The sequence below is a fragment of the Rhincodon typus genome, chromosome 30, assembly GCF_021869965.1.
Source record: "Rhincodon typus isolate 14 chromosome 30, sRhiTyp1.1, whole genome shotgun sequence".
NCBI classification, from domain to species: domain Eukaryota; kingdom Metazoa; phylum Chordata; class Chondrichthyes; order Orectolobiformes; family Rhincodontidae; genus Rhincodon; species Rhincodon typus.
Window position 1 is genome coordinate 33079242 of NC_063361.1, and position 21716 is coordinate 33100957.

The window sequence follows — 21716 nt, forward strand, 5'->3', positions numbered from 1 at the left end:
GAATTTAGTTGATTCATTAGGTGCATCCTTAATTGCAAAAGCTACAAATGGAATTCCTTTATCCCAATTCTCTTGACTATAAGCCATCATCACGGTCCTTAAAGTTTAATGCCATCATTTTAATACTTCCTGCAATTTTGAAGGACTTGCAGTGGATTTGAATTGTTTTATTCCTAAGCTATCCATGATTTCCTTGAATAATTTTGATGTAATATTTGACCTTTTATCTGATTGTATCTCTGTAGCTAGTCAGTATTTAGTAAAATAAAATGGAGTAACTCTTCTACAATCCTTTTAGCCATGACACTGCATAATGGAATGGCCTCTGGAAATCTAGTGTCACATCTATCATGGTCAACGAATACGGATTCCCACTTTGTTTTAGGTAGAGGTACTATGCAATCAATTAAGAATCTTGTAGAAGTTTCCTCAAATGTGAGAATGGGTATTAAGGGTGCTGGCTTTATCACTGCCTGAAGTTTTCTAATTACCTGACACATATGACATGTCCGGCAGAGTTCTTATGCAGTCCAGGCCAATAAAAATGTTTGTATTTTGGCTCAAGTTTTCCTTACTCCCAAATAACTTCCTACTGATTATTCATGTGCTACCTGCAACACTTCCTTTCAAAACCCACAGGAAATACTACTTGATGAACTTCTCCCCATTTCTCATCTGCCTGAAGATGTGGTGGTTTCCATTTCTGGGATATACTCAGGTTCTTCAGTGTATGATTTTTGATACAACTGCTTTAGTTTTTCATCTTTCCATTTTATTTCAGCTAATTTCTCTGACCTAAAAATGTCCACTTTGTCCTCCATCTGTTCTTGTTTTTTCCTCAACCATTTGATCAGTCTCTGATAACTGAACTTTAACTTCCTTATCTTCATTCTTTGATTTCTGCTCCCGTTTCCACCTGTGGCTTTGTGACCTTGTTCCCACACAGTCAGAGAAAATCCCAGGATATACTTCCTGTAACACCTCAGTTGCCTGATTTTCCACTGGCTTTTCAACCACAGTAGGCAACACTCCCACCTGTGGTCCAGCTACATCATTACCAAGGATAAACTGTATTCCTGGAATCGAGAATTTCTCTATTACACCTACTAACACTTCACCACTTTTCACCAGACTCTTCAACCTCACTTTATATCATGGAATTTTTCTTGGATGGGACTGGAAGTAATAGTGGCTCACATTAAAACTTGCCTGTGTACTGTTTTGCCAGCCACTCGTATGCTAATGACCCCTTCTTTGTTGAATCTTTTTTGGAGGAAAACACATGAACAAATGTTATTATGCCATCATGGGCAATGGGAAGACATCAATAAACATTGTGACATTTGGGATTTTACACAAGAGTTTCGATTATGAGCTTTTTTTCCCAACTACAGATTGTTAGTTCTTGTTGGATATATTCTTGTTAGTTTCATTGTATAACTAGCAGTATACAACTACCTCACCATTGTCACTGTTGTTCCCCATCTCCAGTAATTTCATAATGAATAAAAAGTGTCAAAAGGAATTCTTGTAGTGCAGAAGTAACAGCCCCACCTCTGACCCAGAAGCTGTGTTCAAGTCTTACTCTAGGACTTGACAGCTAAGGAAATCATGCCAATAAATGCCAATGATGGGTGGTAAGAACTGAAAATTTGTTAAGAATTAGGCTGCATTCAGAGTGGTCAGAGGGGTGGTGAGCTGACCTCTCGAGGTCAAGGAGGGGTGTGTCTTGAATCCAAATTAAACACTTGTGGCTCATTTGTCCATCAGAAAAGTTGATGCTTGACCTCTACAAGGAACTGAGAAGATACCAGGTGGTCTGGGTCTCTGCCCACTCAATATAAACTATCTCCATGATACAAGAACCCACCTTTTAACATTAAAGAGCATAACACCACAGGACCCTACCTCGTAACACTGGATCAAACAAAATTTTTCACCCTCCTCAAAGCCTGTTTGGGTGAGACATTTCCCATATGCCCATGTCATCAGTCAGTAATGCACAGCAACTTTAGAAACTATGTTTGGGAAAGCATATTTTCATAGAACTATAAAATGTGCACACCCATGTATTTGTATATACCTTCACCAAGTGGAAGAGTACTTTCTGGGCAACTCAGGAAAAAAAATTGACAAGTACATTCAAATCTGTAAAGTTCCCTAATCTAACAATTAAATTCCATCTTCACGGAATTACATTCTTGACCAAATATTAACAGCATTTTTATTCAACTTATTATGTGATTCACTAATAATAAAAACCCACGCTAAGCTTATTGGAGGGGAAGTCAGTTTATTTCCGTTTTTAAAAAACAGGATGGTGTATTATTTAAAGCATCTTCTTTTGCATATACATTTACAGTTGTAAACTTTGAGAAGTTCATGCAGAATCTAACAATATCACATAGTTCTTTTATGGCCAGTTGGCAAAGAGGAAAAATCAATTTATATATCTATGTTACATGGCTTTTGTCAGGGTTGACATTCGAGAACATATTTACAAAATAAGCAGTTAACTTTACAGCAAGTTTGCATAATTCATTGAACTGCACATTGTATATGGAGAAAGTTCATGTTGACAGCTTTGTTCAACGTTCCATTGGAATGCCTAATTTTTTTTTTTAAATGGAAGCTCTGAAATGCTTGCCTGTCAAACAATCTCAATACTGTAGGTAAACAGCAACATAAAACAAATAATAATACAAGCTGGAAAAGTCTGGCTTAAAGCATTTCCCTTTGGGTATCAGGTCTTATTAATTTCCTTTTTGGAGTGCTATAAAGTTTCTTTTGACAGTGCTCCTTTAACCAGGGGTTGGATGATCAGTATTTTATTCCCTGCCTCAATGCTAAGGGTCTTACCCCTTCCCATTGACCCCAATCTTCTCCTTCATGTGGTTTCAATCCAGATGCTCAGGATCAAGGTGGTTGAATTTGGTACTGGATTTTGGACCATTCAGAGCCCATGTTAGGATAACACAAAACACCAGTCATTAGCACAGATGTGTGTGATAGGCAAATAGCACGACAGATGTGCCACACACAGCTCTGTCCAGGCTTATTCCAGCATAGTTCATGGAAAGCAAAATGCAATTTATTTAGAACTATATTGAAAAAAAAAACTACAGCTAGGTAACATTTATATTTAATTTTTTTTAAAAATTACTAAGTTATATTAACATAAATCCCATGGAGTCTGAAAACAGACCCTTGTTAAGAAATGACTTGAAAACATGAGGCACTTTCCAGGGAAAAGTAAATAAAACAAAAATAGCTAACTACAATTACAGATTACAAATCAAACTTAATACCATATTAAAATGACTGTTTAAGGTGCATTTGCACATCGTGGAGTAATGTTCAATTTCATAGACATTCACAAGGTATTTTTTAGATGATGTCATCGGAGAAATATTCATATTTATTGATAGTTTTTGGCAAACGTTGATCATTTTGGAAGTGGATCTTAATACATATAATATTTTAGAATAAACAGTTATGAAGCAAGGGTTCAGCACAATGTTTTTAAATCTGGCACCATTGGTTAAAGATGCGATCTTCATTTAAAGCCATGTTTCTACAAGAACGGACCATGATCTTGCACTTATTTAATGCTTAGGGGAAATACTATCTATTATCTAAGGAATTTCTGCATGCAGTACCAATAAAATGTTCAGCATCAAAATGGTCTATTTGCCATCTTAATGCACCATGTATGCAAAAGCACCAAATTACACGGTACAGCAATTTCAGATTGCATTGAACTCAATGTTATTTCACATAACTAATAAAGTAACAGGTATTTTTCATTTTTGAGATACAGGAGACAAGGGGAATCATAATATTTAGGCTGGTTTACACAGTAGAGTTTGAATCCAGCTAAAGTTATCATTTTGTTAAATCAAAGATGAGTGACTCAATGCTGTTAATCAAATTTCCAGAAACTCTCTGATGTAGAATATGGGGTTGCCATTTCTCTTAATAAGAATACCCATTACTCTACTTCCAAAACCTTTATCTATCTGCCCATCCTTTATATTTTCTAATCAACCTGTTCAGTGATGTTATTACACATCTCTGCAGGAGAAACTTGAACATGGGCCTCCTGGCTCAGGGGGACACTACCATTGCTTATTCTTTATTATATATTTTTCAATGCCAGGCACCTGAGTTATTATGTGACTACATTTCATAGACCTTATGCAAAATATCTGTTGGTAATTTAGTGGCTTTTAATGCAGAAACATGACATTAAAGTGAGTTCACTTCTGGTTCTAGTTAAAAGGTTTTGAAAAATGCATTTTAAGGATTGTTACTGAGTTTTTAATTCGACCTGAGCAAGCTGTGGAGCAAAAGTATCGAAAATTAAAAATTCAAGTAACAGTAGAAACAAAAAAGTGCACAGAAGCACTAATGTAAACAATGCAAACAAAAATATATTATATATTTTATATATACACACATAGGTTAAATGATCAATATTCAATACAAAACCATACAAAATTATATAGCCTCAACTGTAACAAGCCAAAAGCATCAGGAGCCAGTTTACACAATAGTTTATTATTTCTCCCCAACTAACTGCAAGTTTAGCAATGACTGTAGTGATGCCAGTAATAATGTTTATGATATACAGTATCAGATCAGCCATGATTTTATATAATGACAGAGCTAGCTTGAGGGGACATTTGGCCTACTCCAAGCCCTTATGCTCTTAGGAATTTAGTGTCATTGCATTATGTTAAGTAGTAACAGCAAAATATTTGAAATTTAGATGATTGCCAAACTCAAGACATCAGAAATCTAAAATATATGCAGGTGTACATGAACTGTTCATCCCTTCCCCCTGAAATTTAATAGAAAAGCTTTCAAAGCGTGAAATTAGAAAAGGGAAGAACTGCTAGATTTATTAACTGTAAATGGTAAATGTGGTTTGTAAATAAAAGAACAAGTAGCCAATCGATTAATTACAACATTTGATACGGCAGAGAGTCGTCCTAACTAAACCAGGTTCAGGACAGTAAAACAAAATAAACAACTGCAGATGCTGGAGACGTAAAACAAAAACTGAAATTGCTGGAGAAACTCAGCAGGTCTGGCAACATCTATGGAAAGAAAGCAGCATTAATTGTAGTTCTAAAGAAGGATCACTAGGCTCGAAACATTAACTCTTTTTCTCTTTTCACAGATGCTGCCACACCTGAGTTTTTCCAGCAATTTTTGTTTTTATTTCAGGTTCAGGCCAATTCTGGGCTCCCTCTCAGCTAATCTGCACTGGTGAGGCCTTGGTACAAAACCCTCACATGCTTGCAGAAAGACAAACAGTACTAGTATTGTCTAGGTGTGTCCACTAGGTGATGGTCCATGGAAATTGGCATATCAATTAGTTGTAGCACTGAAGTAAATCAGACAAGTCCTGCAAAGGAGCTTGAATCCATAATCTTGAAGAGTGTTACAATGGAACAATATGCTGCAGTGGGTAGGGATCAAAGAGGATGAGGGACTGTAGATTCTTTCTGAGTGTATGAACTAAAATGGGCTGAATGTTTCATCTACCTTGTGAGTGAAGTGCATGAACAGTATTGGGTGAAGTTTCAAGTTAAGTACATGTATCCTTATCTCTTTCTTTGGTTGATGGTGTGAATGGGGTTAGGGAATTAAAGGGTTGCTGCCAGATAATAAGAACGCTCAAGTCAGGGACACAATACAGAACCTTTGCCATTTGTTTCAAAAGTACTGAGCAGCCTGTGAAAAAAGCAATGTTGACTTTGGATGCAGTTGCTAACTGTCTGAGCCATGGAACCATGCTGTTTTGGCAGAATTTGGAGTTAGTCTAAATTATCTATTAACTGAGTTATTAGCCACATTGCCCCACATTTTATTTAACATGTGACAGAATATACAACTTAATTGCGCTGTGTTCAACTGGGGAATCCAACCTATAATTGACAGGAAACAGGCAGCTGTCCCATAAAACCAGGGTAAAATTACTCTTTCATTATGGACTAATTATTTGACCTATTGAATTTTGTGTGTTGCAAGTTTAGAAAAATCTAATCTTATCAGTTACCTCATTTTGGAATAAATTTTAAAACACCAAGATCTGCTCCTATCAGCAACTTGAGGCAGCCGTTAAGTTTATCTGTGGCCTATGAACTTCTATGGTGTTCAACTGAAAATCTCTCCAAAGCACAAAGCCAAACACGACCCCACTCTCATGTGTGAATTAGTGCAACTATAACTATATTCATGTGATCCTGTGATATGCAAAGGTGACATCAGCATGACAAGTGACCAAGATATTAAACTTATAAGTGCAAGTTAACTAAATGTTATTTCTAACTGGTTGAAGAGCAGAAAATATGTGGAATGTTTATGGTGAAAAGCAAAAATGGGTGAAAAATGTAAAAGGACTCTATGGAAATTACATTTCCAAAACTAATCTGAATTCTTTTTTGTACAGGTCCCTTAACAAAATCATTTTTTATTTCTTTATTATATCATCTGGTCCACCAAAACCTCCCCAGCCGCACTTTGACTGCCTGATTAATGTTCCAGAAAGGACAGACCAGTTTTGGTGTATAGATGTTTCAATGGACAGCTATTTTTGGTGTGCAAAGCCAATGTTAACTGGCATTCCTGCACCTGACTGAGATCAATCAGCTCAGCAAAGTCAAGAATAAAGACCAGGATCAAGCCAGAGACCATTCTCAACCAAAGCTACTGATGGGATTAACCATCTGGAGAATATCAGAGGACCTTTTTGAACGCTGTTGTGACTACAGACTGCATGTAGAATTGATGTGAACTCCATGATACTACACTGTCCCTTTAAAGGTGCAGGGTGTACTGGACACTAAGTACTACCTCAGTTTATCGTATTGTGATTAATATCAAATTTTATGTTCAAATTCATACTATATGTTTTACATATCAAACAGTAAAATACCACTAAAAATCTATGCTAAAGCAGCACTGAATCTATGAAAAACTATTTGACAAATGTTTTAAAATCTGTTTCAAATCATATTTACATCAAAATTCAACATCACATACTGGGACCATTCTGTTATAATGATAAAAAGATGCACAATTCATGAAATACTTCTCTCACTAATAAAGACAATTTATCAAATATTTTAACATAGAGATAGCAACTGCAAGAATGGCATTTTAGTTAAGTCACAAAATGTTATGTTATCTTGTTAGATTGGGAATTGAATCTTTAATAAATAAATACAAATTATAAATAATTCTGTGATTAGTGCATTAGTTGTAGAAAATTATATAGTTACTTGTTTTAAGAGAACAGGTTTAGCCTTTTTACAAATTGATTTCTTAATAACTAAATATAAATTAAATCTGTTATGGAATAGTAGAATGTTAAATTGTAATAAGCAAAACCTATTCTTGGATAGGTTAGAAAACTTTAATCAAGTACCCTGTTGATGAGAGTTCCATGACTGAATTCTGTAGCAAATATTTAAAACAAATTAAGCGCTGTCAACTATCTGATCTGTCCACAACCATGAATTCACTAATTTTCTGAGGGTCAAAAATAAAGGAGGGGATTGGACAACTTCAAGTATCATGAACCTTATCTTCAAAATTATGCATGGATTTGGAATTCGCCCCGCTCCCCCGCTGCGCTTGTTGCACCCTGCAATTCCTGTGGAAGTGCAGTAAAACCCCCATTTTGGAAATGACAGGATTTATACCACATTTCTAATGAAGTTATGGCAGCAGGGTGGATGCAGCTGCAAGGAACTTACTGGCCTAGTGCTTCACCCCATTTAACATACCAGTAACCAGTTACCAGCCTCAAGCACTAAAAATCACTTACTGTTGACATTTTTGCTAAGCGCTCACGGTTACACGTATTTTGATTTCTGGTTGAACTAGTTAATTAAGGATGGCTTTCTGACACAATTGGTTCTTAGATGAGGGACATTTAAGCCAGTCAAACATGGTTTTATTCTGATTGCTTCTTTAATCTACATTCTCTCAAATTCAGAGAAAATCCTCAATGGAAATCCAGCAATTGAACAGAGTGGACCTCCACCCAAGATTCCTTTTTGGGATTATTAAACACACCCTAGGTTGTTCTTAAAGTGCTCACAGCAAACAGATCAGCACAAGGCTGCAATCTGGCCACCTTCACCAATTCTCAGTCAAGGATGGTATCCAGAAAGGGCAAAATGCAAGAACGTGAAGTGGAAAAAATGATAAAATATTTGGCAAATAAGTATCAAATTCTGTCAATATTTAAATTCAGTGAAAGGACATTTGGATTTGTGCCCCACTCAGCAAGTTTCAATCACAGCAATTCTAGTAGGAAGTGCTAACTTTAGAGCCAAATCAAGAGAGTAGGAATTACAGGATAATATGACAAAGATTTCACTGAGAAATAGCTGTATGCTACTACAGTTCAGTGAAAGGAAAGTTACATTTGCCTATAATTGTTATGTGATGCTATTTTGTTAATTAGTTTTTCTTGCTAGAAAGAAGTTTAACCATGTATCACACTTCCTTTTCTTTCTTTTTGTTAACTGAAACTGAGAGATAACAAGTTCTACTTGCAAAATATGCAAAACAAGTGAAACATACTTTGTATTGAGCAGGATACACCCTAGAAAGACAACTGCAGTGAATTCCAGATCAACCATGTTAAACTGAGCAACCAAAACTGAGATTTTTAAAATTAAAACCGATTGATAATAGAAGGAAAAGCAAGTTCAAAAAAATGGTTGCTTTCATACTAACTATAAAAGCATGATCAAAATGTTAGTTTCTAAAAACACCTAAACTGCACCAACCAGTAACTACATACAACCAATTTACTATCATTTGCTTTTTTTAGCCCAAATCCACATTGCTCCACTATAGCCCATAGTTATGTCAGCACCTAAAAGCAAAAATAAGTTAATGTTTGGTTAAAGGTCCTTCACCAGAATAGTTAACTTATGGGTCTCTAGTTTAATTTGCTGGTGTTGTGTGACTTCTGACTTAGTTGGAGTATAACCTGTGTTTTTAGTTTGCATTTCTTGATTTTTGCAAAGGTCACTTAAAAATTCCAATCAGCCACTTGTGAATATAGGTCTGATGTCTGCAGAAAGAATTATATCAGAATTCTTAACTTTCAGATGGAAAGTCGCTCTCTCTAAGCCTGTGAAAGGAAGCCAGTAAAATCTCCCCAGAAACTATGTAGGGAACTGAAAAAGGTCATTTTTTACTGGCATTTGTTTCAGTGACAGCAAGAGATCATTCAAGGCCCTGCAGAAACTATTCTTAATGAAAAAGATTTTTTATTGAAGTCATTTTGAAATAATTACCTGTTATTTACAAATAGTGCTTTACTTTTTTTAAAAAAAGGAGTATTTTGAATGTCTCTTTAGCATATTTCTTCAGAGGAAAAGAGTGAAAATTAGAAAAATTCAAAGCAACAGAAAGACAATATTTCACAAAGTGGAGATCGTTTGAATGAGGGAAGATAGTAAAAGTGCAGTAATTACTGCTACTTTAACTTGGAATGCTAGGTTTTAAGCTTATCTCTCAAGGAGAAGGCATTTTTTTAAAAAACTTGTTAATTGGGGAAAAAGACAAACCCATTAATTGGCCTAGCTCCTGATATTTTAGCCTAAACTAATTTCAATCAGAGGTACTGATGGAATCGAGAGGAGGGTGCATATTTCTGAGCCTTTGTGTCTGTTACAGACTTGGCAGAATTTGAGTCACTGTCTCTAGCTTGGCCTGATGTCAAGCCAGTTGATGGGGATGACAGTGAAGTAGGGTGCTGACATTCTGAATTGTTATTGCTATTTGAATGCTTATTATTGGGTCCTGGCTGTTTAGGATGTAAACTACCAGTCTGGTGAATCAAACAATTTTTTGATTCTAAATCAATTGGTTGTACATTTCCTCCAGTATCCGAAGTTTCCCTCAAATCAACATTTTGCTCAAACTGATGCATGGTGGGTGGTTTGCCCGACCTGTGGCCACTGTCTTTACTTTCCAGTGGTTTATCCTTGCATTCTCTAAAGTGAAACTCTGATAAGTCATTCTGCACCACTACTGTGTGTCTCCTCCTAATGTTCTTCTTTCTCCTGGTCTCTGGAGAGTTCTGTTTTCTCAGCCCTACTCCAAACATATCATCTGCAGAAGTTTTCAATCGCAGTTTCGTGTGATCAGTCAGCGCTCGTTTTGATGTTTGGGTTACATCATTTTTGTCAGGGTCATACTTATGAATATTATGTTTGTTGGTGGGATTGGGATAATTCAAATTATCAAACAGATCTATTACCACTGGGGACTCATTACCTTCATTGATTTTTGCATTAAGTTCATGTTCTGTTTTTGGTTTGGTCAACTTCTTTCTAGCCAATGTATCGCACTGGATTAATCTGTGAGAATTAAAAGATGGTCTACTGTTGAGCTTGTGTGCTGGAATCCCTTCTTTGTCAGAGCTTGTGTTGCTATCCGACTCACGGCGACAAAACCTGCCTCTTTCCTGCTGTGAGTGCGAGGCCTTGCCTGGCAGTGTCCGTGTAAGATAGCCACTTTCATTGTCTGTTTCAATGGGGCCTCCACACTCACTGATGAGCTCACTTCTTTCATCATCAGCTTCATCACCCCTGCTTTCTGCAATCGATTGTACCTCAGAACTGAAGTTGTGATCTAGGGTTGTTACTGTGGATGAAATTGTCGAATATCCTGAAACAACGGAGCTAGCATCAGTGGGAATTGTCTCTCTGTGCTCCATCTGCCACATTTTCAGCTTGGAATTTCTGGAAAATATTTCACTATTATTGTGAGACTGAGGACTTACAATAGTTGTCTGGCTACCTGTACTGTTTCTTCCTTCTGAATCCAATAATTTGAGGGAGGTTCCTTCTTTAAATGAACATTCAAGACCAACTGAGGATGGACTACATTGTGGAGATGAAGAGTTTAGAGTGGCCTCATCAACACTCTCCCACTGGGATCTCTGAATATGGTTCTGTTTGGAATTATCAGATTCTCCTGACATCTTTTGAAGTTCTTTATTAGCAATAGGTTGACGAATTTGCTGTACACCTCTGCTCCTGGTATTTGCCAATTGTCTCTCCTTCTGTTCAGTTGCATCTTTCTGTCTGTCTGCTCCTGTTTTGTCTACTGATCCTTCCTTGTTAATAGCCTTAATAGGTTCATGTTCTGAATCATCATCTGTGCTACTCTCAAGCACCTTTGCCTCTTTTTGCTTTTTTCTCTTACGGTTGGCCGCTGCAAAGATTGACATCACCAGCTCCTTGTTGTACAGGTCCTTTCTGGATCCCCATGATCCCTGTAATTATGCATAACAAAAATTAGTTCCCTTAATATTACTGAAATGTTACTAAACAAAAGTATATTACAGTAAGAGGAGTAACATTTTGAGTAAAGATTCTTCACCTGAACTCAGTTCTACTGAAGGTATTGTTCTTAAAATGTTAACTGGCCTTTCACCTGCTGATTGATCATCTGCAAATTTTTCGCATTTCTGACTTTCTCTTATTGGTGTTTAATTATAAAGTCTGTTTTCTTTTGTGTAAAGTCGCCATAATTCCAGAGGACTATAGTGCTGTTCTCTCATTACAGACACAACTGGTGTTGAGAGGGGCAGGTTGAGAAGAATGGACCTTCATGGTAACCTCAGCCGGTACAAGAACAAACCTGTCCTACTGGCATCACTCTGCATCACCAACCAGCCAACTAAGCTAACCAACCCCCTGCCAATGAAGCAGAAACACACAGGACATGTAAAGATTAAGGGACCACAGTTAAACTGTAGCTACAGGCAGGGTAATAGAATCAAAGATACAAACAAGTTTACAATAGGAAATTATCCACTGCTTAACAGTCAGAGTTGTACAGCACAGAATCAAAGCCTTCGGCCCAGCTCGTCCATGCCAACCAGATATCCTAAATTAATCTCGCCCCATTTGCCAGCATTTGGCCCATATCCCTCTAAACCCTTCCTATTCATGTACCCCATCTAGAGGTCTTTTAAATGCTGTTAATTGTTCCAGCCTCCACTACTTTCTCTGGCAGCTCTTTCCGTACAAGCGCCACCCTCTGTGTGAAAAAGCTCCCCCTTAGCTTCCTTTTAAATCTTTCCCCTCTCACCTTAAACCTATGCCCTCTAGTTTTGGACTACCATACCCTGGGGAAAAGACTTTGACGATTCACTCAAGCCATGCCCCTCATGATTTTATAAACTTCTATAAGCTCATCCCTCAGCCTACAATACTCCAGGGTAAATAGCCCCAGCCTGTTCAGCTTCTCCCTGTAGCTCAAACCCTCCAACCCTGGCAACATCCTTGTAGATCTTTTCTGAACTCTTTCAAATTTAACATCTTTCCTGTAGCAGGGATATCAGAATTAAATTCAGTATTCCTAAAATGGCCTAACCAATATCCTGTACAGCCTCAACATGACTTCCCAACTCACATATTCAATGCACTGGCCAATAAAGACAAGTGTATCAAATACCTTCTTCACTATCCTATCCACCTGAAGCTCCACTTTCAAGGAAGTATGAACCTGCAAAGGTCTCATGGTTCAGCAACACTCCCCAGGACCTTACCATTGAGTGTACAAGTCCTGGTCTGATTTGCCCTACCAAAATGTAGCACTTCACAGTTATCTAGATTAAACTCCAATTGCCACCCCTCGGCCCTTCAGATCAAGGCCTCATTGACCTCTGAGGTAACCTTTCTCGCTGTCCACTACTTCACTAATTTTGGTGCATCTGCAAACTTACTAACTCATGCCTCCTATATTCACATCCAAATCATTTATATAAATGACAAAAAGCAATGGACCCAACACTGATTCCTGCAGCACAGCGTTGGCCACAAGCCTCCAATTCAAAATGCAACCCTCCACCATCACTAAATAAAAACCGAAAGAACAGTGGATGCTGTAAATCAGGAACAAAAACAGTTCTGAGTAAGGGTCACTGGACCCAAAATATTAACTCTGAATTTTTCTTCACAGATGCTGTCAAACCTGCTGAGTTTTTCCAGCAACTTCTGTTTTTGTTCCTCCACCATCGCACTCTGTCTCCGACCTTTGAGCCAATTTTATATCCAAATGGCTAGTTCTCCCTGTATTCCATGTGATCTAACCTTGTTAACCAGTTTATCATGCAGAACCTTGTCGAATGCCTTACTGAAGTCTATAGACAATATTCAACACTCTGCCTTCATCAATCCTCTTTATCACTTCTTTAAAAAACTCAATTTAGTGAGGCATGATTTCCCATGTACAGAACCATGTTGACTATCCTTACTCAGTCCTTGCCTTTCCAAATAGGTGTAAAATCCTGTCCCTTAGAATACTGTCCAACAACTTGTCCACCACTGATATCAGGCTCACCGTCTATGGTTCCCTAGAGTTTCCTTAACACCTTTCTTAAATAAGATGGTGGACAGGAGAAAATTGTGGCTGTAACAGCTGCTCCATTTTTGAGGTTTTTTGTTCAGTGTTGGAGCTGATTTCCTTGATTTCTTGGAGCAGTAACTACTATTTTCTAAGCTGATGCATTGTTTTGAAACTTTGGGAAAAAAGATCCAAACAGTACTTTAAAACATGAGGGAGAGCAGGTACCACATGGGAGGGTAAGGAGTAAATGACAGGTGGGGATACAGCCAATCACATCACATACGATTCAGGGTGAGCGTGTCAATTATACAAAAAATTGGCTTAGCTGTAGGAGACAAAGAGTGATGGTGCAGGGCTGTTTTTTGGACTGAAGTCCTGTGATCAGCGGTGTTCCACATGGATTGGTGCTGGATCCACTTTTGCTGTTATTTATATAAATGATTTAGATGAGAAACCCACCGACTCACACAGCTACCCTGAATATACATCCTCACACCCTATTTCCCATAAAGACTCTATTCCATTCTCCGAGTTCCTCTGTCTCCGTTGCACCTATTCTGATGATGCCAACTTCAACAAGGGAACCTCCAAAATGTCTGCCTTCTTCATCAACCAAGGATTCCCCAGCAGTGTTGTCGACAGGGCCCTCAGCTGGGTCTGACCCATCTCCTGTACTTTGGCCATCGCCCCCTCTCTTCACTCCCACAACAGCAATAGGATCCCCCTTGTGCTTACCTACTATCCCACCGGCATCCACATTCAGAAGATCATCAACTGCCATTTTCGCCACCTCCAGACACATATTCCTCTCCCCTCCCTTGTCAGCCTTCCACAGGGACCATTCCCTCTGGGACATCCTGGTCCACTTTTTCTTCAATCCCAACACCCTCACAGCCCCCATCCCCAACTGCACAGCACCTTCCCCTGCACCCGCAGAAGGTGTAACATCTGTCCATTTACTTGCTCTGTCCTCAGTATTCAACGGCCCAAACACACCTTCCAGGTGAAGCAGCACTTTACCTGCACCTCCCACAATCTAGTTTACAGCATTCCCTGCTCACAATGTGGTCTCCTCTGCATTAGGGAAACAAGCATAGACTGGGTGACCGCTTCGCAGAACACCTACATTCTGTCCGCAAAACAGATCCTGAGTTTCCAGTTGTCTATCACTTCAACATACTACGCTGTTCTTTGGCCAACATCTGTCTCAGGCTTGCTACAGTGCTCCAGCGAAGCCCAGTGCAAGCTGGAACATCACCACCTCATTTTTCGCTTGGGAATGCAACAGCCTTCTGGACTCAATTTTAAGTTCAACCACTTTAGGACTTGTGTTCTCCCATATCCTCACCCCAACCCCCACACTCCAGGCCTTGTTCAGTCTGTTATTACACACAACCCATCGTTAGCACTGACAGTCTCTATTAATAGCTATGCACCTTCTTAGTCGGATTGTTATCGACCCCTTTGTCTGTCCAACTGTTCTTCTCACTCTTTGTGCTCTATCCCCACCTATTGTTTACTCCCCCCACCCTAACTTCTGCACATAAACCAACATTTTCCTAGCTACCATCAGTTGAGGAAGGGTCACTGTACCCAAAACGATAACTCTGATTTCTCTCCACAGATGCTGCCAGACCTGCTGAGCTTTTCCAACAATTTCTGTTTTTGTTTCTGATTTACAGCATCTGCAGTTAAATCAGTTTTATTGGAGAAAATTACTGAATGAATGGGACGAGGACGTCGCTGGCTAGGCAGCATTTATTGCCCATCCCTAATTGCCCAGAGGCCAGTTAAGAGTCAACCACATTGCTGTGGGTCTGGAGTCACATGTAGGCCAGACCAGGTAAGGGTGGCAGTTTCCTTCCCTAAAGGACATTAGTGAACCAGGCGGGTTTTTCCTGACAATCGACAATGGATTCATGGTCATCATTAGACTCTTAATTCCAGATATTTTTTGAATTCAAATTCCACCATCCGCCATGGCAGGATTCGAACCCAGGACCCCAGAACATTATCTGGGTCTCTGGATTAACAGTCCAGCGATAATACCACTAGGCCATCATCTCCCCATACCTTCTTTTCTGTGCAATTCCTTATGATTTATTGTCACCAGAGATAGTGCATCTTTTGATCTTGAAGGGCATGCTTCAAAATTCTCCATGGATTAAAAAGCATTTAAAAGATACAGTTTAATTTATTTTGACGCATGTTGATTTGCTCTCATTGGATTATTAATATGAGATTCTTGATGAGTTGCTGATGCTATGGCATTAGAAATCAAAACTACTCCCTGTCATCCTACCTAAATCAAGTCATCAAAGGGTATCTCTTCAGTGAGAATCAGTTTAACTAAACAGAATAACAACGGTATTATCCTTATTAAATGACATTTGATTAACATAAATTGTGGGGCCTCTTGCAGAAATATTTGTAACACCTGTAACTGTGGGTGAGGTGCCGGATGACTGGAGAGGCGTTAATGTCATGCCTTTGTCTAAGAAAAGATGTAAGCAGGGCTGGGAACTATAAACTTGTGAGTTTGAGTTTGGTGGTGGGTAAATTATTAGAAGTAATTCTGAAAGATAGGTTTTATCTGCAGTTGGAGAGGTAAGGAATGATTAGGGATAGTCAGCATGGTTTTGTGTGAGGGAAATCGAGTCTCACAAACTTCAATGAAATCGTTTTTTGAGGAAGTGACCAAGAAGACTGATGCGGGCAGAGCAGAAGACATCGTTTACTTAGACTTTAGTAAAGTCTTTGACAAGGTTCCGCATGGTAGACTAATTAGCAAAGTTAGATCACATGGTGAGCTTGCCAATTGGCTTAACGGCAGGAGACAGAGTGATGGTGGAGGGTTGTTTTTCAGACTGGAGATCTGTGAACAGCAGTGTTCCACAGGGATCGGTGCTGGGTCCACTTTCGTTCGTCATTTATATGAATTATTTAGATGTGACTTTAGAAGGCATGGTTAATAAGTTTGCCAACGACACCAAACTTGGTGTAGAGTGGACAGTGAAGAAGGTTGTCTAAGATTACAAAATATCTTGATCAATTGGGTCAAAGGGCTGAAGAATGGCAGATGGTATTTAATTTGGATAGACGCAAAGTATTGCATTTTGGTAAAACAAACAAGGGCTGGACTTTTACAATTAAAAGTGATGCCTTGGGTAAAGTTATGGAACAGAGATCTAGGCGTTCAGGTACATAATTCTTTGAAGTAGACATGGTGGTTAAGAATGCATTTAGCACGCTTTCCCCCATTGCTCAGACCTTTTCAGTATAGGAGTTGGGACGTTATGTTGAGGCTGTACAAGATATCGGTGGGACCTCTTCTGGAGTACTGTGTCCAGTTCAGGTTGCCCTGTTATAGGAAGGGTATTATTAAACCAGAGAGGGTTCAGAGGAGATCTACCAGGCTGTTATCAGGAACGTAGGGTTTGAGTTATAAGGAGAGGCTGGATAGGTTGGGAGCTTTTCTCACTGGAACGTAGGAGGTTGGGGTGACCTTGTAGAGGTTTACAAAATCATGAGCAGTATAGGTAAGGCGAATGACAGGTGTCTTTTCCCTACCATGAGGGATTTCAAGAATAGGGGGCATATTTTTTAGGCGCGAAGAGAAAAATGTAAAGAAGACGCAAAGGACAATTTTTTTTAAAACACAGAGAATGGTTCGTATGTGGAATGAACTTCCAGAGGAAGTGGTGGATGTGGGTACAGTTACAATGTTTAAAAGACATTTAGATAAGTACATGTTTAAGAAATGCCTGGAGGGATATGGGCAAAGCGCAGGCAGGTGGGACTAGTTTAGCTTGGGATCATGGTCAGCATGGACTGGTCGGACCGAAGGGTCTGGTTTCCGTGCCGTATGACTATGACTAGCAATTGAGTCTTACCAAATGCAATTATAATATGTTTTAATTATGAATATGTAATTAAGTGTGCTTTCCTCTTCTTAAGAAATTCTGAGAAGCAGGAAGATACAGCACCATCAAGGCTAATGAAAATCATGGAGATAGCTCAATTGGTGGTGGTTAAGTTAAACGAACTGGGTTTTACATAGGATTTTTGGCATCTGAAGATTATAGGAAGACAAAGACATTTCAGTTTTGATTTTTATGGAAGAATATCCTACAGGCAGTGAGATTTGTCTTGATTTAAATAAAGTTAAGATGTGTGGAGAGATTATAGCATGTTAGTCAGTAGGCACGTGTAAATCTTAGGAAAAGAAGAATGTTTAGAAACAGTAGCTGCAGTTACTGGGAAAATAGATGAATATCTAAAGTTTCCAAATATTATAGTCCTTACCTTAGACTTTGCTGAATCACTTGTAGTTGAATCTGTAAGTTTAACAAAAACAAACATACATTAGGGGCTGTTCAGCATATTAGTTATCAGTACAACTAACATGGTTAATGATAAACGTTAGGATCACAAGACAAAACAGTTGTGTCAATGGGCCACAAATAAAGCAGAATGCTGTAATATTGCAAAGGACTTCAAACGTAAATTAAAAATTAAAAGTAATTATTTGCATTTTCAGTATTTTTTGCTTTGACAATACAATTGAGGATTTTCTCCTTAAAAGTAGAGATCAAAGTGCAAGAAATAAATGATTGACATTAAGGATATCAGCTACTTGTTTAATTATCAGAATCAAAAATAATGTGCAATTTAAGTCACCTAGGAAAAGAAGAAATCAGATGCTACACCTGTGTTTTAAAGGAAGGGTTCCTGCAAGAAATTTGAATACAACCATTTTTCGCAATATCCATTAGCTACTCTCTCAAGAAACTTCAGCCAATACAAGAAAATATGAAAATGCAAATCTCTGATTATGTATGAGTAACTTTGTTCAGCAAGCATTGTATTATGAACTCCAACACAAACAAACATTCAGACAAGCCCATTGGGAATTAACTACTAACATAGGTATTTCTTATTTGGTGACTTTGCTAAGGAGGAATTTGCTGGAATACCACATATTGAAGGCAAGAGACACCAGTAAAGCATGTGACTTCTAACTATAGGCCGCACAGAACTATTTGGTTGAGTTAAGGTATAGTGGTGATCCCCAGTGACCAGTAATAGCCATTGTTAGAAATGTTCTTTTCTTGGTGTCTTTTGATATTCATTAGTCCCTGGATACTAAGGTAAACAAACAATCTTGTCTACAGTTCAAACCAGTGTTACACATGTTGGTTAAAGAGACTTGTGTGAAATGTAGCTCTGTTGAACTCACATTTGACTTTGTTCTTTTGTTCTCTCTCTCTCTCTCTCTGGGAAAATATCTCTTCTCCAAATGGCCCCAACACCCCACCACATGGGATCAAATCAGGAGCTTTCCATAAAAAGAACTAAATCCACATCCTCTAATTTGGTTATGAAACGAATCAGACTTTCAATGCAGTACACAATCCTATAATCCAAGGCTTCCTGTAACGTTAAGAAAATTTTCTGCTGAACCTAAGATCTTCCAAGTTTAAAATAAGGTTCACTCTTCACTAGTTCAACTAAGTCAGACACCAGCTGCTAGTTTCCCGTTTACCTGATATACTAGAGTAATTGCAGTCTATTTGAGATCACAACATGCAATAGAATGATGTCATTCAGATTTTTTTTGAAAGGTAAATAAACACACATGCTGTTGATCTGTTTGCTGAATCAGTCCTCAGGGAGCTAAATCTCACTATTGACGTTTTTGGCCTATTTTCCCTGAAGCCTCAACTGAATCATGACAGACGAAGGGCAGCACCAAGTGCTAGATGAATTCACTGCATTGTGCTAGGCCAAACTATCCGATAGGCATTGTTTAAGGTTACATGTTCTGCAGATGCGCTAGAAATCAGAATATACTACCCATTAATACACCCAGTGACTGTATCAATGAGGGGTGAACTGTTCATTCAGAAAAATAAAGAACGGACTTAATTTTGTACCGGAAAGTAGAATATCTCTATAAATATAAGAAATAGAAGCAGAAGTAGACCAATAGGCCCCATGAGCCTGCTCTGCCACGGAATAAGATCACGGCTGATTTGTTTGTCTTTCAAATTCCACATGTCCATCTACCCCCGATAACCCCTGATTATACTGCCTAACAAGAATCTATTCACCCCTTCGTAAAAATCAATGACTTTACCTCCACAATCTTCTGAGGCAGAGATTCTGATTTCTTCTCAACTCTGTCCTAAGATGGTGATACTTAATTTTAAAACAGTGCTTTCAAGTTCTGATTGACCCACAAGAGGAAATATCCTTTCCACATTCACCTTGTCAAGCCCATTCAGAATTTTAGTTGTTAACAGCCATCGCTGTTCTGAACTCCAGTAGAAACATGCCCAGCCTGTGCAACCTATCTATATAACAGAACCCACTCATTCCAGGTATTAATCTACTAAACCTCCTCTGAACTGTTTCCAAAGTATTTACAACCTTACTTAAATGAGGAGACCAAAACTGTACACTGTATTTCAGATGTGGTCTCATCAATGCCCTATATAACTGAAGCATAACACCCTTACTATTATGGTCTGGCAGCATCTGTGAAGGAGAAAACAGAGTTAACGTTTCGGGTCTGGGGACCCTTCCTCAGAACTGAAGAAGGGTCACCGGACCCGAAACGTTAACCCTGTTTTCTCCTTCACAGATGCTGCCAGACCTGCTGAGCTTTTCCAGCAACTTTGTTTTTGTTCCTGATTTACAGCATCTGCAGTTCTTTTGGCTTTTATTTACCCTTACTATTATGTTCATTTCCTCTTCTAATAAAGGATAATATCCTATTAGCTCTCTTGATATATATGCTGTACTTGCAAACTAACTTTTGTGACTCATGTACCAGAACATCCAAATCTCTTAATTGCATACATCAAGTGTTAACATCAAACACAGGTTATGTCTTAAGAGTTCAACAGAGGACAGATAATCCTTAGCTCTATCCTACTCTAGCATTACATAAGCTTGAAGGAAACATACCGAGCCAATATGCTACATTCCATTTTCCAGGTCAGTCATTTTGTGCTCTCTTCAAATGAGACTATCAATTTAGTCCAGACTTAACGCAGTTTTGCTCAGTGGGTCCATTCCCACCCGGAACTGGACTGTGATTGCTCAAAACTCCTTTCAGGTTAGAATGAAATTCTTTTCTAGTTGTAAGGCTCCAACTGTGTAAGTTGGATTCAAACTCAGATTCTGGGCAAAAACTGATGTCTTAACTAACCACTGTCCAGCTCCCAGGTTTAATATAAACACACATTTAATCAGCACATTAGGTTTCCTACTTAAGTTTAAATTAAAATTACAGCTTCATTGCACTACATGAACACATTTACTTCAATGCGGATCTTTACCAATGCTCAGCCTTCAATGAACTATAAAATCCAACCCAGCAATTTCTTAGAACAGAATGGAGCTTGTGTATATACTGTATAAATGCAGAAACTCACTAATTATTGCAAAATGTGTAGGAAATTTGCCTGAGTTTGTCATGATACTGCACGGGCAAGAGAGGAGTATTTTCATGGGAATTTTTTTCCAGAGCCATTATATTCAGGTTTCTTTGGTATTTTGGAAGTTATTGCTAGGAATGTGATGTATTTCTGCTAGTAGGAAGCCTCAGTGAGCAATGAACAAACGAGCAGCCCTGAAGATGGCTAGAAGTATTTTAATATATTCCACAGGTCTGTCAGGTATAAGACATGTTCTTTTTGGACACAAGATACTGTATTTCTCTCCATTTTTAAATGCGTCATTTAGCTTCCCAGTGCACAAGTTAAGCTAATAGAGTATTGCTATAAAAATGTATTTCAAATTATTTTTGTCACTTTGCAGTTGTAGTCTGAATATTGTAAAAGAAAGAAGGGTAATTTACGCTGCAGATGTTTCATTATCGTGCTTGGTAACATCCTCAGTGCAGCCTCTGATGAAGCGTCGGTGTGTTTTCCCGCCTGGTTTTTAAACTCTGGGGTCCGTTGCGATGGATTGCCTCACTTCCGGGTTTCCTCTGTAGTGGAATGTATATGGGGTCAAGTTCAATGTGTTTATCAATAGCATGTTTCGTGGAGTGTCATGCTTCCAGGAATTCTCATGCTTGTCTCTGCCTAGCCTGTCCCAGGATCTTGGTGTTGTCCCAGTCGAAGTCGTGGTTCTCCTTGTCCATGTGGATTGAGATGAGTGAGTATTGGTCGTGTCTTTTTGTAGCCAGTTGGTGTTCATGTACTCTTGTTGTTAGTTTCCTTCCTGTTTGTGTTTCTCGCAGTCTCTGCAGGGGATCTTGTAGATGACATTGGTCCTGTCCATGGCGGGGAGTGGGTCTTTAGTTC

The 21716-nt window shown here is 38.7% G+C and overlaps 1 protein-coding gene across 3 annotated transcripts in view; it reads right to left on the reverse strand.

Moving 5' to 3' along the window:
• Positions 1 to 2276: 2276 nt before the first annotated feature.
• arhgap23a (Rho GTPase activating protein 23a) overlaps positions 2277 to 21716 on the reverse strand; it is a 306389-nt gene continuing 286949 nt past the window's right edge. For all 3 annotated transcript variants that reach the window (XM_048614508.1, XM_048614509.1, XM_048614510.1), the window contains 2 exons: positions 17704 to 17735; positions 2277 to 11317 (listed from right to left, as the gene is read on the reverse strand). In XM_048614508.1, the coding sequence (XP_048470465.1) occupies positions 9650 to 11317; positions 17704 to 17735 (1700 nt within the window). In that variant the 3' untranslated portion in view covers positions 2277 to 9649. The remainder of the gene's footprint in view (positions 11318 to 17703; positions 17736 to 21716) is intronic.